The sequence below is a fragment of the Myotis davidii genome, unplaced genomic scaffold (assembly GCF_000327345.1).
Source record: "Myotis davidii unplaced genomic scaffold, ASM32734v1 scaffold438, whole genome shotgun sequence".
Lineage (NCBI taxonomy): Eukaryota > Metazoa > Chordata > Mammalia > Chiroptera > Vespertilionidae > Myotis > Myotis davidii.
Window position 1 is genome coordinate 2,788,272 of NW_006290031.1, and position 14,286 is coordinate 2,802,557.

The 14,286-nt window shown below is 36.7% G+C and overlaps 2 protein-coding genes across 5 annotated transcripts in view; one reads left to right on the forward strand and one right to left on the reverse strand.

Moving 5' to 3' along the window:
- Positions 1-248, reverse strand: part of ABHD18 (abhydrolase domain containing 18) — a 49,388-nt gene extending 49,140 nt beyond the window's left edge. The window contains exon 1 of the mRNA XM_015563326.1: positions 228-248. The gene's annotated coding sequence lies outside the window, so the exon portion shown is untranslated. The remainder of the gene's footprint in view (positions 1-227) is intronic.
- MFSD8 (major facilitator superfamily domain containing 8) overlaps positions 119-14,286 on the forward strand; it is a 23,335-nt gene continuing 9,167 nt past the window's right edge. The window contains exons 1-8 of one of the 4 annotated variants that reach the window (XM_006762820.2): positions 119-313; positions 2,605-2,696; positions 4,224-4,267; positions 5,961-6,201; positions 7,689-7,802; positions 9,336-9,480; positions 10,208-10,263; positions 11,715-11,823. In XM_006762820.2, the coding sequence (XP_006762883.1) occupies positions 249-313; positions 2,605-2,696; positions 4,224-4,267; positions 5,961-6,201; positions 7,689-7,802; positions 9,336-9,480; positions 10,208-10,263; positions 11,715-11,823 (866 nt within the window). In that variant the 5' untranslated portion in view covers positions 119-248. Of the gene's footprint in view, positions 314-2,604; positions 2,697-4,223; positions 4,268-5,960; positions 6,202-7,688; positions 7,803-9,335; positions 9,481-10,207; positions 10,264-11,714; positions 11,824-14,286 lie in introns of those variants that run through there. The other 3 variants (XM_006762821.2, XM_015563325.1, XM_006762822.2) reach the window with 3 other exon arrangements.

The window sequence follows — 14,286 nt, forward strand, 5'->3', positions numbered from 1 at the left end:
ACGATGGCGGAGCCCGAGAGGCGCTGACCCACCGGTGAGGACTAGGACTCAGGGCCCCGCCCCTGGCTCCTCTCGCCCCGCCCCGAGTCCCGCGCGATTCCAGCTCTGACCTGGGGCGCTCCGCCAACTGTTGGCCTTCGGGCGCGCACGCGCACTCCCTGGATTGGTTTGACAGCCTTAGTGTAGGATGTGAAGGGCCGGAGGTGTCGCGGTAGTTAGGTTCTCACCTCCTAGCGAGCGCGGTAACTATGGCGGGCCTGGGGGTCCAGGCTGAGCAGGAGCCGCTCTTAGGCGACCGCACACCCGGAAGCAGGTGAGCGGATGTGGGGGAAGGCACCCTAAGCTTCCTGCGCTAATGGGACTGGCCTCTTCATGGGTGCCAGCCATACCGGGCGGAAGGGGGAGGGGTGGCCAGGGCGGCGGGCGACGCGTGACCGGAAGTTGATCTCCCACCGCAGAGGAGGGGGTGTCCGAGCCCGCAGGTCCAGGTGAAGGTGTCACAGAAAGTCAAACGGCCTCAGCACGTTCACTCGGCAGGTGCAGCCTCCAAGTCATTCGGCACTTGGCCTTCTACAGAGCTGAGCCCTTCATACATTTCACAAAAATTCTGAGATGATGGTTTTAATTGTAACTTGAACACACAGCTCTTAGTATTGACCTAATTGCTGGATTCTTTTTTAAAATATATATTTTACTGATTTTTTACAGAGAGGAAGGGAGAGGGATAGAGAGCTAGAAACATCCATCAGCTGCCTCCTGCACACCTCCCACTGGGGATGTGCCCGCAACCAACGTACATGGCCTTGATCGGAATCGAACCCGGGACCCTTCAAGTCCGCAGGCCGTTGCTCCATCCACTGAGCAACCGGTCAGGGCTAATTCCTGGATTCTTTGTTAGCAAGTGAGCCTGTCTGAAATGGGTCCCCCGTTGTTCTGTGCCAAATATACAAAGACTATTTTTTTTATTTAGGAGTGAAGTGTACTTTGACCCTTAATTGTAAGGTTATTTTGCTTCTTATAATTAAGGGTCAAAGTACACTACTTTGTGGAGAGTAATTTAGAATTGTTAAATTATCTCTTACTGTGTAATTAAGTATGTATTTTTGCCTTTAGGAAAACGGAGTTAAGTATCATTTTATTTGAAATAATAATTAAAATCAAGTAAATTAATGCACTATTAAATTAAAGCTCTGTACATTAATTTTTGCTCATTTGTGTTTCTTAAGCACCAAACCTTATTTTACCACTCGGAAACTCTTTGGAAAATGTATTTCTCTGGTCTCTGATTTACTCCACAATATATGTAATGTAATTTTATCTTGAGATCACAGTTCAGATGAATGCTGAAATGTTGTAATAGAGTGATGTTCTTGGCCTATTGAGACATTTTAGACTATTTGCTTCTATTCTGTTTTATTACACACTGCTATACTTTTAAAGTTTCATGTCTTTTTTAGTGTTTTGCCTAATCTGTTCTTGGCAGACTATCCCTCATCATGTTTTTGTTATCTGTTGGCAAACCTGTTTTTGTTGCTGTCAGCAACTTCTCTTCTCCCAACTTTATTTTGGGACTTCTACTTTGGTACTGTTTTGAAAACCATATATAAGCTCAATAGAATTGTGCGTAATTAGAACATAGAAGTTTGACTAAGGCCTAAAGATTTCTTATTTATGCAATGGTATGTGTGGTGTTAAGCACTTCATACCTATGTAAATGCTGTATCAGGAACTGATTTAACATACCTGGCACAGTAGATCTATTATCTCTCTTCTTCCCTCCCTTTCTACCACTCCCAGTCACATCACAATTGAAAAATAAAGTTTCTTTTTTCAAGACTAATGTGAGTCTGAAATCTATTTTAGAAAATAATCTTGGAACATCAGAAATTATTTTGTCTGTTTTGCTTGTCTTAATTATTTGAAAGCATAATTCTCATATTAAAGTAAATTTAACTCTTTCTTTATGCATATGTGAAAATGTAATGGGTATATACACTCATGTATATCACCTGACAGAGGTAGGATGTCTGATTAATATACTTGGCCTTTAGTCCAGATCACAAGCCTGTATGAACAACCAACCCACTCTCTCTAGTCCACGTGTTAGAGCAAAGGCAAGTGTTCCAGGAGGCCTTAGGCCAGGAATGTGTTAGGTCACATCAAACTTTCCTGGTGTCACTTCTGCATTAATTTGACCCAGCCAGAATAGCTTCCTGCAGCGAAGTTAATTTGCTGTCATCAAGTAGAGCATATCATAATGATGACAGCAATTAAAATATTTAATAGTTGTATATCCCACCTGTGGGAGATCTAATTATTGGAGCTAGTTTATTTATTTTGATAAACTTTATTCATTTTGTCAGTTTTACAAGTTTCAGCACTTTGGAATAATAAAATTGTATAATGATGCATAAATACAACCCATGGAAATCCAAAGAAATAATGCTTATTCATAGATGAATTAGTACAGGAAAACCAGTATTAGTAAATTATACCTCTCTTATCATTTCTATGATTTTAGACCATAGAAAATAAAGGTGTGCCACAGAAAGATTTGCATATAATGAGATAACTTAGTACTACTACTTTCTTTTTTACACCTAGAGAATGGGATATTATAGAAACTGAGGAGCATTATAAGAGCCGATGGAGATCTATTAGGATTCTGTATCTTACTATGTTTCTCAGCAGTGTAGGTAAGTACTAGAAATTACATAATTTTAGAAATTCGTATAATATATTTTAATATTTAATTTTTTAAAAAATATTTTTATTGTGGTAAAACTGCATAACTTCAAATTTATCATCTTGATCAGGGTGTTAAGTATATCTACATGGCTGTATAACCAATATTTAGTTTTTCACCTTGCAAAACTGAAACTCTTTACCCAATTAACAACTCCTCATTACCACATCCTCCCAACCTCTAGGGACCACCATTCTACTTTCAGTTTCTATGAATGTGACTATTCTAGAGTGTAGCAAAATATGGTTAAAGGGTTCAGGGTTTCTTTTTTTTAAGTCATTAAAATGTTCTAAAATTGACTTTGGTGATAATATTTGTGATAATACCAAAAACCACCGAATTGTATTTTTTAAATGTGTAAATTGTATGATATGTGAATTATATCTTAATAAAACTTCATTTAAGAAAACTTGATAGAATTTTGATTGCATGTGCCTAACATTTAAAATTGACAAATAGCAATGGAGTTTATCATTACAGTTCTCAATCAATAAAGCCTAACAGAAGTAATGACTTTTAAGTGTCCTGTTTTGTGTTTTTTTAAAAGATTTTTAAATTAATTTTTAAAGAGAGAGGAAGGGAGCCCTAGCCAGTTTGGCTCAGTGCATAGAGTGTTGGCTTGCAGAGTGAAGGGTCCCAGGTTCGCTTCCTGTCAAGGGCACATACCTCTGTTGCAGGGGGGCTCATGTGGGAGGCAACCAATCAATGTTTCTCTCATATGTGTGTTTCCCTCTCTGTCGCTCCCCCTCCCTTCCACTCTTTCTAAAAACCAATGGAAAAATATTCTCAGGTGAGGATTAACAAAAAAAGAGAGAGAAGTGAGAGAGAGAGCGAGAGAGAGAGAGAGCGAGAGAGAGAGAGAGCGAGAGAGAGAGAGAGCGAGAGAGAGAGAGAGCGAGAGAGAGAGAGAGGAAGGGAAAAGAGAAAGAGAGAAACACTGATGGACTGCCTCATGCATACCCACTATGGGAGATTGAGCCTGAAACCTCCCTGATCTGGAATCCAAACCAGCAACCTTTTGGTGTATGAGGACAATTCCCAACCAACTGAGTCACACCAGCCAGGGCAGTGTCCTGGTTCTTTATAACTACTGCCTTCTTTCATTTATTCCTAGACATCCCTATAGTTAATTATCTCTCCCAAACAACACAGATTAGGAGTCTAGCTCTTACTCTATAACAAAGTGGCCTTTCCTCCATTTCTGCTATAAACACTTTAACAAAGCTTTTAGTAATTATCATTTATAGTAAAGGCTTGTAAGGGAAAATAGGTAATTGACTTTTATTATATTAATTATGATCAAAGACTATACTTATGTATTCTTTCAAGCCTAAAACCACATTGTTTGATAAAGTAGACATTTTAGGGCATAAATTTGTAAATTCAGAATTTTAAAATCCATGCTAGAATTTAAAAAATTGTATTTATAATGATGGAATTATTGTAAATAGAAATAACAGAGTTTACCTCTTTACAGGATTTTCTATTGTGATAATGTCAATATGGCCCTATCTCCAAAAGGTTTGTACACTTTATTCTTCTTTTAAGTAGCTTTAGTAGTATTAACTTTTTATGTAGTTAAGAGTTTTCTAGAGTCTCTTTGATATTCTATGATTTAATCTTTTTTCCCAATCTTTTTTTTAAGTATATTTTTATTGATTTCAGAAAGGGAGAGGGAGAGAGAGAGAGAAACATCAATGATGAGAGAGAATCGTTGATTGGCTGGCCCCCTACTAGGGATTGAGCCAGCAATTTGGGCATGTGCCCTTGACCAGAATCAAACCTGGTACCCTTCAGTCTGCAGGCTGACACTATACCCACTGAGCCAAACCGGCTAATGCTATGATTTAATCTTTACTAGAAAAACTCAAGATAATAATTCTTCAATAGAAGATTATAAGTCATGTGAGCATATGCTTCATTGTGCAAACCAGAATAAAGTGAAAGGAGTGCTATGCCAGGAAAATAGGATTATACCTGATCACTCCTAGGCAAATGCACAGGTTTGGTCACCTACTTATTAGCCACTTTTGCATCCTATCAAAATCACCTCTCTAATAAAAACAAAACAAAAGTAAACTAGATTTAGTGCCACATTTGCATTGCTATTTTGAAAATTAATTTTAAAGTTATATTACATAAAATTATTGCCCATGAGCCCTGGCAGGGTGGCTCAGTTGGTTAGAGCGTCATCCCAATACGCCAAGGTTGTGGGTTCGATCCCTGGTCAGGGCATATACAAGAATCAACCAGTGACGTGACCAGTATGGCTCAATGGTTGAGTGTCGACCCATGAACCAGAAGGTCTTCGATGGATTCCTGGTCAGGGCATATCCCAGGTTTCAGGCTCAATCCCTAGTAGGGGGTGTTTAGGAGGCAGCTAATGAATGATTCTCTCTCATCATTGATTTTTCTCTCTCTCCTTCTCCCTTCCTTTCTCTGAAATCAATAAAAACATATTTTTTTACAGAATCAATCAATGAATCTTCAGTCCGCAAGCCGACGCTCTATCCACCGAGCCAAACAACCAACATTTTTTAAAAATATATTTTTGATTTCAGAGAGGAAGGGAGAGGGATAGAGAGAGAAACATCGATGAGAATAATTGATCGGCTGCCTCCTGCACACCCACTGCTGGGGATTGAGCCTGCAACCCAGGCATGTGCCCTGACCGGGGATTCAAACCATGACCTCCTGGCTCATAGGTCCACACTCTACCACTGATCCAAGCTAGCCAGGCTGATCCAACTATTTTTATAATCGTTCCAAAATATGAAGCTTCTCAAGCATTTCCTTGTGTATAGTGAATTCAGTGCATTTCATTATAATAGAAATCTGAATCATGTACTGTAAATAATGGTATTATAAAACTTATGTTAATTAGAATTGTCTTTATTTTTTTACATAAGAAATATTAGCCCTAGCTGGTTTGGCTCAGATAGAGCATTGGCCTGTGGACTGAAGGATACGGGGTTTGATTCCGGTCAGGGGCACATGCCCAGATTGCGGGCTCAATCCCCAGTAGGGAGCGTGCAGGAGGCAGCCAATCATTGATTTTCTTTCATCATTGATGTTTCTATCCCTCTCCTTTTCTCTCTGAAATCAGTAAAAATATATTAAAAATATATATTTCATCTCAGAAAAAATTATTTATGTTTTAAATTTGACTTTTCTTGGATAATAATTCTTAAAGCATTGTACCTTTTTTCTGCAGATTGACAGGACAGCTGATACAAGTTTTTTGGGCTGGGTTATTGCTTCATTTAGTCTTGGCCAAATGGTAGCTTCACCTATATTTGGTTTGTGGTCTAATTATAGACCAAGAAAAGAACCTCTCATTGTCTCCATCTTCATTTCGGTGGCAGCCAACTGCCTCTATGCATATGTGCACGTCCCAGCTTCTCATAATAAATACTACATGTTGGTTGCTCGTGGATTGGTGGGATTCGGAGCAGGTAATATGCATGTATATATATGTATGTTCTGTTGTGTCAGATTCACAAATTTATGGCCCAATCTCACTTGGTGTCACCCTTTCTTAATCTCATATCCAGTGTTCAACATATAGATGTGTGATTGCAAACATAGATATCTTCCTATCATTTAGCTTCTGCTCATTATGTTCCCATTATTCATCATTTCTGTCTTCTGTTCCCATCATTCTTCATCCTTTAAGATTTAATTCAAGTTTCACATCTTCCATGAATTTTCTTAGGCTACCCTGTCCCTTTATTTTTTTCTTTTTTAAATGTATTTTTATTGATTTCAGAGAGGAAGGGAGCGAGAGATAGAAATATCAATGATGAGAGAGAATCATTGATCTGCTGTCTCCTGCATGCTCTCTACTGGGGATCGAGCCAGCAATCCAGGCATGTGCTCTTGACCAGAATCAAACCCGGGACCCTTCAGTCCACAGGCTGATGCTCTACCCATTGAGCAAACCAGCTAGGGTCCTGCTTTCTATAAACTGTTTTGCGTTATTTTTATCTTATATCACCAACCATACAGTAAACTTTTTTTGTAATTAGAGACAATTTGACTAAAAAACATATTTTGTGGCCTGGTCCCTAGCTAAGTCTCTTGTACACAGTAATTGCTCAATAAATTTTTGAACTAAATTGTTAGTGGATTTTTAAAAAAATATATTTTATTGATTTTTACAGAGAGGAAGGGAGAGGGATAGAGAGTTAGAAACATCGATGAGAGAGAAACATCGATCAGCTGCCTCCTGTACACTCCCCACTGGGGATGTGCCCGCAACCTAGGTACATGCCCTTGACCGGAATCGAACCTGGGATCTTTGAGTCTGCAGGCCGACGCTCTATCCACTGAGCCAAACCGGTTAGGGTGGATTTTTTTTTTCCTGTTTCTTTTATTATAAGTCTAAGCATGCAGTTTTTGACATCTTGCTTTTAAAAATAGTTATAGCAATGAGTAATATGCCATTTACTCAGTGCTTTCTCAGTATTTAATGATGAAAAAATAGTTTAACATTCTTATAATGCCAGTTTTTAAAATACATGTTTTTATTGATTACAGAGAGGAAGGGAGAGGGCGAGATAGAAACATCAATGATGAGAGAGAATCATTCATCGCCTGCCTCCTGTATGCCCCCTACTTGAGATTGAGCCCGCAACCTAGGCATGTGCCCTTGACCAGAATTGAACCTGGGACACTTCAGTCTGCAGACCGATGCTCTATCCACTGAACCAAATTGGCTAGGCTAATGTCATTTTTTATTCATTCAAATATTTAACTGTGTTTTCATATTACTAAAAATAATATTTTCTATTAATTGGTACATTTCCTCAATAAACATGCTTTGTATGATCATAAAGAGGAAACAGTGGCTATAAGGGATTAATATTTCCTCTGCATAAAGCCAACTTAAGTTGAAATTTTATAAGCTGAAGGATTTTTTTTTAATTGTGTCTTTTCTTAGGAAATGTGGCAGTTATTAGATCATATATTGCTGGTGCTACTTCCCTTCAGGAAAGAACAAGTTCCATGGCAAATACAAGTGCATGTCAAGCATTAGGTTTTATTCTAGGTCCAGGTAGGTGTTTTTCACTTGTAACTACTTAACTTGAATTAGGCAGAACTTCTAAGTTCAAATGTTAAATGAAATCCAAGTAGAAAACCTCATAGTTGAAGGGAAACTAATATTTTTGGATGCAGCAGTGAGGCTAGAGTCTAGAGCAGGGGTGGGCAAACTTTTTGACTCGAGGGCCACAATGGGTTCTTAAACTGGACCAGAGGGCCGAAACAAAAGCATGGATGGAGTGTTTGTGTGAACTAATATAAATTCAAAGTAAACATCATTACATAAAAGGGTACGGTCTTTTTTTTTTTAGTTTTATTCATTTCAAACAGGCCGTAGTTTGCCCACGGCTGGCTCTAGACTCTAGAGGATGGGGCAAAAGTAGGTTTACAGTTGTATGTGAAAGTTTATTCTTATATTATTTATTATTTATATTATTTTCCATATGTACTAACTCTGGGTCTTACTTTACCCTCAGTGTCTAGCATAATATCTGGTATACACATGTTCTCAGTAAATATTTTGATCACTTAAAGCATATTTTAAAGACTATCTCATTTAAACATTCTGTATAGATGAGTAAATGTAGGCCTGAAAAGTTCAGATAACTTTCCTAATAATAACTACATCAATAAGCACTAACATTTCCTGAGTATGTGCTAGATACTATTTTAAGTGCTGCAGTATCTTACTTAATCCTCACCACAAAACTACATGTACATTTTTGGAAGAGCCAGATACAGAATCTAAATCAGGAGAGCAAATCAGTATTCTCCCAATCTGATTTGTGCCATAAAATCAGATTTAAAATATTAAATATATGTAGCTTAAATATCACATACACAGTAATATTTTAAAATATTTAGTTGAAATGTGACAAGTTGATTAAACGTATAATTCATTTATGGAAGAAATTGTATAATTTATATTTCTTATGGAGATGTTTAAAAAAATGAAATTACTGAAGTAACTACTTGAGATCTAATCCTTTGTCAATTCATGCACATTAGTGTTTCTCAATCTTTTTTTCATTATTGACCCCCTAAGGAGTTTTTTTAGACAATTTTTCCTAAACACTCCATCCCATGAAATTTTAATACCACAGACATACTGTATATTGTTTATGTACTGTATCTGTGCTTTATATAGAAAGAGTGAATTTTTCTGTCCCCCTCACCCAGAACCAGTTTTTTTTCTGTCCAGATGCATGATGTAGATCAGTGGTTGGCAAACTGCAGCTCGCGAGCCATATGCTGCTCTTTGGCCCCTTGAGTGTGGCTCTTCCACAAAATACCACATGCGGGTATTCCACAAAATACGTACAGTGCGATTGAAACTTCGTGGCCCATGCGCAGAAGTCAGTATTTTGTGGAAGAGCCACACTTAGGTGGCCAAAGAGCCACATGTGGCTCGGGAGCCTCAGTTTGCCGACCACTGATGTAGATGAATGATCCCGTGTTACTTCTAATTTCGTGGTAAACGTCTTTCACATTTTTAAAAATCTGTGTCTCCATAAAATAATTCACTGTGTCGTTTTACTTTAATAAGTTTTTCAGACCTGTTTTGCACTCATTGGAGAAAAGGGCGTGACATGGGAGACTATACAGCTTCAGATAAACATGTATACAGCACCAGTTTTACTTGGCGCCTTCCTTGGAGTTTTAAATATTATTCTGATCCTTTTTATATTAAGGTAATTAGACAGAAATGATAAAACTACTTTTATAGACTGTGAAATTAAATAAGCACTATCATTGATGGAGGATAATTATTCCTAAGAAGCCTTAATTTGTTATTTCATGTCTATAATTGTGTTCATATTTTCTGATTAGCTAATGTACTTACTTGTAACTAAAATAATAGACAATTTGATAAATGAGAACAGATTATAAGGTCTTTGAAAAGTTAAGGTTTGGTCTTGATTTACTAATTCTGGTTTTCTAAGTAGGAAAATGGCATGAAAGCAACATTTTAAGTAGATTAGTCATTAGTATCAACCTTAAATACAAAAGTTACTTCAAATGTATCTTTTATCTTTTATATATTAGAAGAAATTTTATAAAGCTATAAAAATTTGGTTAGTTCATATTTCTTTGGAGTACTTTAACCAAGGGTCCAAAAACATTTACAACTAATGTTTAAAAATCACTGTTGAACTTCAAATACTGATTAAGGTAGATCACATATGCTTTTGGATGAATTTGGTTGTTCCTTTTTCCATTTTATATAGCATAATAAGAATCATGACTTGTATCTTTTAAAATTTGTTATATCTCATTGCTAATACTTTCGTAACTCAGAAGCCAATATAAAAAGTTATATCAGAATGTGAAAAAATAGGCGGCTAGTAATAAATTTAACCCACTTGTCTATTATACTAAGCCTTTCATGGATACAATATTTATGTTTTTCTTTTTAAGAGAACATCGTGTGGATGACTCAGGACGACAGTGTAAAAATATTAATTTTGAAGAAGGTACTATTAAGCTGTTTAACTAAATTACTATAAAATTAACAAAGTGTTTCTAATGATCCAGTGGTATTTACTTGGATTTTGCTTCTGAGGACGATAAAAGGGGTGACTTAGGAAAGATCTTCAAAGTTGAAAGTTACCTAAGTTGTTTAAAAAGAAAAGACATATGAATATCAGTTGTTTGGTGTTCATGATTGGTAAGGTTAAAACCATTGCTAAAAATCACTTAGTCTTGGTTTCAGAGAGCCAATCCTACAGTTTTGTGTGTTTAGAAAGGGAGGTCATGACCCTATGTTGAGTATACAAGGTGCTTTTTAAAAAATATATATATTTTATTGATTTTTTACATAGAGGAAGGGAGAGGGATAGAGAGTTAGAAACATCGATGAGAGTGAGAGAGAAAAACATTGATCATCTGCCTCCTGCACACTCCCTACTGGGTATGTGCCCACAACCAAGGTACATGCCCTTGACTGGAATCGAACCTGGGACCCTTGAGTCCTCAGGCTGATGCTCTATCCATTGAGCCAAACCGGTTAGGGCCCAAGGTGCTTTCTTAATTGTACCCAAGTATAGCAGACTATTTCCAAATCTCATTTGAAATTAGAGAAGGAACTCCTCAGAAATCCTGAGATAAAAAGGCAGGCACCATTATGGAAAAATTATAGAAACTTATAGAAAGTCACTGCCTGCCCCCTGCTGCTGCTACATATACACTTACACAGCATAAATGAACACATTCTTGTATTACTTACCTGGATTATTCTGAGTAAAATAGCATGACAGATGTATCTAAGATCTATATGGCTTCACACTTCTCAATTATATCAGAAATAGTTTGTACTTAGTGTATAGCTTAACTACACTGGTTCAAGATAAGGCAGTACACTCACTTTGCCCTCCTAAAGTATTACTTTGCAAAAATATAAATAACATTAGGATTTTTATGGTAATAACATGAGGATATTTACTAATACTAATTTCACATTTGATTGAAATTCAAAATAAAATATATATTCATTGAAGTGAATCACAGAAATGAGAACTGATTTTATAAACTATTTCAGGTCTTCATGAAATCCTCATAATTTAAGATTAAGGTAATATAGGAAAAAAACTCTGCAACTGAAATTTAAAGCACATGTATTTAGTATAAGATCATTTTAAAGAATTCTGTAAAATACATGCCTCTTCTGGACTGAGAGACACCAATAGACAGAGTATCTCCTGTAGATAACAGAATTTGAAGTGTATTTCCTGGGAAGAAAAGTTACTTTACTTTTAAATATCGTTTAAAAGTTATTGCTGTCATATATATTGTTAATTTTAAATTATTTTGAAGCCTAAAAATGATTTTAAATGTTTAGTCATAGAACCTGCTACATATATTTCTACATTGTTTGATGACAAAATAACACCTGTAAGTAATATAATTTTTCTCCTGTTCATCACAGCAAGTACAGATGACATTCATATTCCCCAGAGAAATATTGATCAAGTGGCTGTAGTGACTACCAATGTTCTGTTTTTCGTGGTCCTATTTATCTTTGCCCTTTTTGAAACGTAAGTTTTGTCTTCATCTACATCAGATTATGTTAACAATTTATATTTAATGTAATATTAATCAGGCATATAGTTGTTCTCAACTTTATGTAAGAAATTTTCCTTGTCATGATGTAAAAAGTGTTTGATATTTAATTTAAATGTAGTTAATTTTGTCTGTAATCTTACTCCCCACATCTCTCTCTCTCTCCCCACCTACTAAAATAATTTTTTTTTTTTGGTTAATCCTCACCTGAGGATATTTTTCCATTGATTTTTAGGGAGAGTGGAAGGGAGAGGGAGAGACACACAGAGAGAAACATTGATGTGAGAGAAACACATTGAATGATTGCCTCCTGCATGTGCTCTGACCGGGTCTGGAGTCTACAAAAATGTATGTACCCTTGACCGGAATTGAACCTGGGACCCTTCAGTCCGCAGGCCAATGCTCTATCCCCTGAGCATTACCAGGTAGACCCTAAAATCAGTTAAAAAAACAACATATCCTTGGGTGAGGATTTTAAAAAATTACCATTTTAACTATTTTTATAAATATGTTTTTATTATTTTCAGAGAGAGAGGAGGGGGAGAGAGAGAAAGAGAGAGAGAGAGAGAGAGAAACATCAATGATGGGAGAGAATCATTGATTGGCTGCCTCCTTCACACCCCCTAATGGGGATCGAGCCTGCGAGCCTGCAACCCGGGTATGTGCCCTGCCTAGGAATTGAACCATGACTTCCTGGTTCATGGGTCGATACTCAATCACTGAGCCACACCAGCTGTGCTTAACTATTTTTAATTGTACAGTTCAGTGACATTAAGTCCGTTCACAGTGTTGTGTGAATGTACTCTCCATTTCCCGAACCTTTTCATGATTCCAAACAGAATCTCTGCACCCATTAAACAATGTCTGCACTCCTTATCACCCGGCCCTTGGTAACCTTTATTCTACTTTCTCCTTAAATTTGTCTATTCTAGGTACTTCATATAAGTAGAATGATACATTTGTCTTTTAGTGTCTTATTTCATTTAGCATGATGTTTTCAAAGTTCATGTTTTAGCATGTGTCAGAATTTCATACCTTTTTATGGTTGAGTAATATTCCATTATATGTATACCAATTTTGTTTACTCATCTATCCATGGTCATTTGTATTATTTCCACTTTTTGGCTCTTGTGAATAATGCTGTGATGAACACTGGTGTACAAGTATCTATTTGAGTCCCTGCTTTCAATTCTTTTGGGTATATATCCAGAAGTGGAACCACTAGATCATATGGTAATTGTGTTTAACTCATTGAGAAACCATCAAACTATATTTCACATCAACTCATCTGATTTTAAAATTTTAAAAATGGTAATGTTTTATTTTTAATTTTGTTTTTTAGTTTTTTATATGTTCTTTAAAAAAAAGAATGAACTTTTAAAACAATTTCATTATTGATTTCAGAGAGAAAGGAAGAGGGAGAGATAGAAACATCAATGATGAGAGAGAATAATTGATTTGCTGCCTCCTGCATGCCCTCTACTGGGGATTGAGCTACAACTCTTGCATGTGCCCTTGACCAGACTCTAACCCGGGACCTTTCAGTCTGCAGGCCAGTACTCTATCCACTGAATCAAACTGGCCAGGGCAAAAGAATGAATATTTTAAATATATTTCACTTCCATTTTGTAGCTAGTTAACAAAAAGAGATAGAAAATAGGAAAAGCCCTGACTGGTTTGGCTCAGTGGATAGAGCATCGGCCTGCTGACTGAAGGGTCCCAGGTTCGATTCCAGTCAAGGGCATGTGCCTTGGTTGCGGGCACGTCCCCAGTGAGGGGTGTGCAGGAGGCAGCTGATGGATGTTTCTCTCTCATCAATGTTTCTGACTTTCTATCCTTCTCCCTTCCTCTCTGTAAAAAAATCAATATATTTAAAAAAAAAGAAAATAGGAAAAGAAGATTGGCAAGGAAAGAGATGGTCATATAAGGAAAGAGACATTCAGAGAGGTAAGGTGAAAAATACATACATTCAATGATAGGGATGAAAGAGACTGAGGAAGAGAAAAGAAATTCCAGAAGATTCTAATAATCTAATAATGGTAACATTATTTAACCCAAAATATAACCATGATTATTTAGTTATATTAGAGTGGTAGGAGTTTTGGTTTCTTTTTTTTATTTTCCTGTTTTTCATACTTTCAACAATGTGGATATATTAATTTATAATAAAATGTTAAAAAATAAGAACACAAACACTCAAACTTAGTAGTTTGTGCATGTAACATCGAAACGTGCTGAAAATGCACTGGCTGGGTAGTTCAGTTGGTTAGAGCATTGTCCAGATACTGCAAAGTTGGATCTCCGGTCAGGGCACATACAAGAATCAACCAATGAATGCATAAATAAGTGGAACAACAAATTCATGCTCTCGTTTCCTCTTTCTCTCTCTCTCTCCAATCAATCAATCAATCATTAATTGTTAATTTCGAATTCAAATT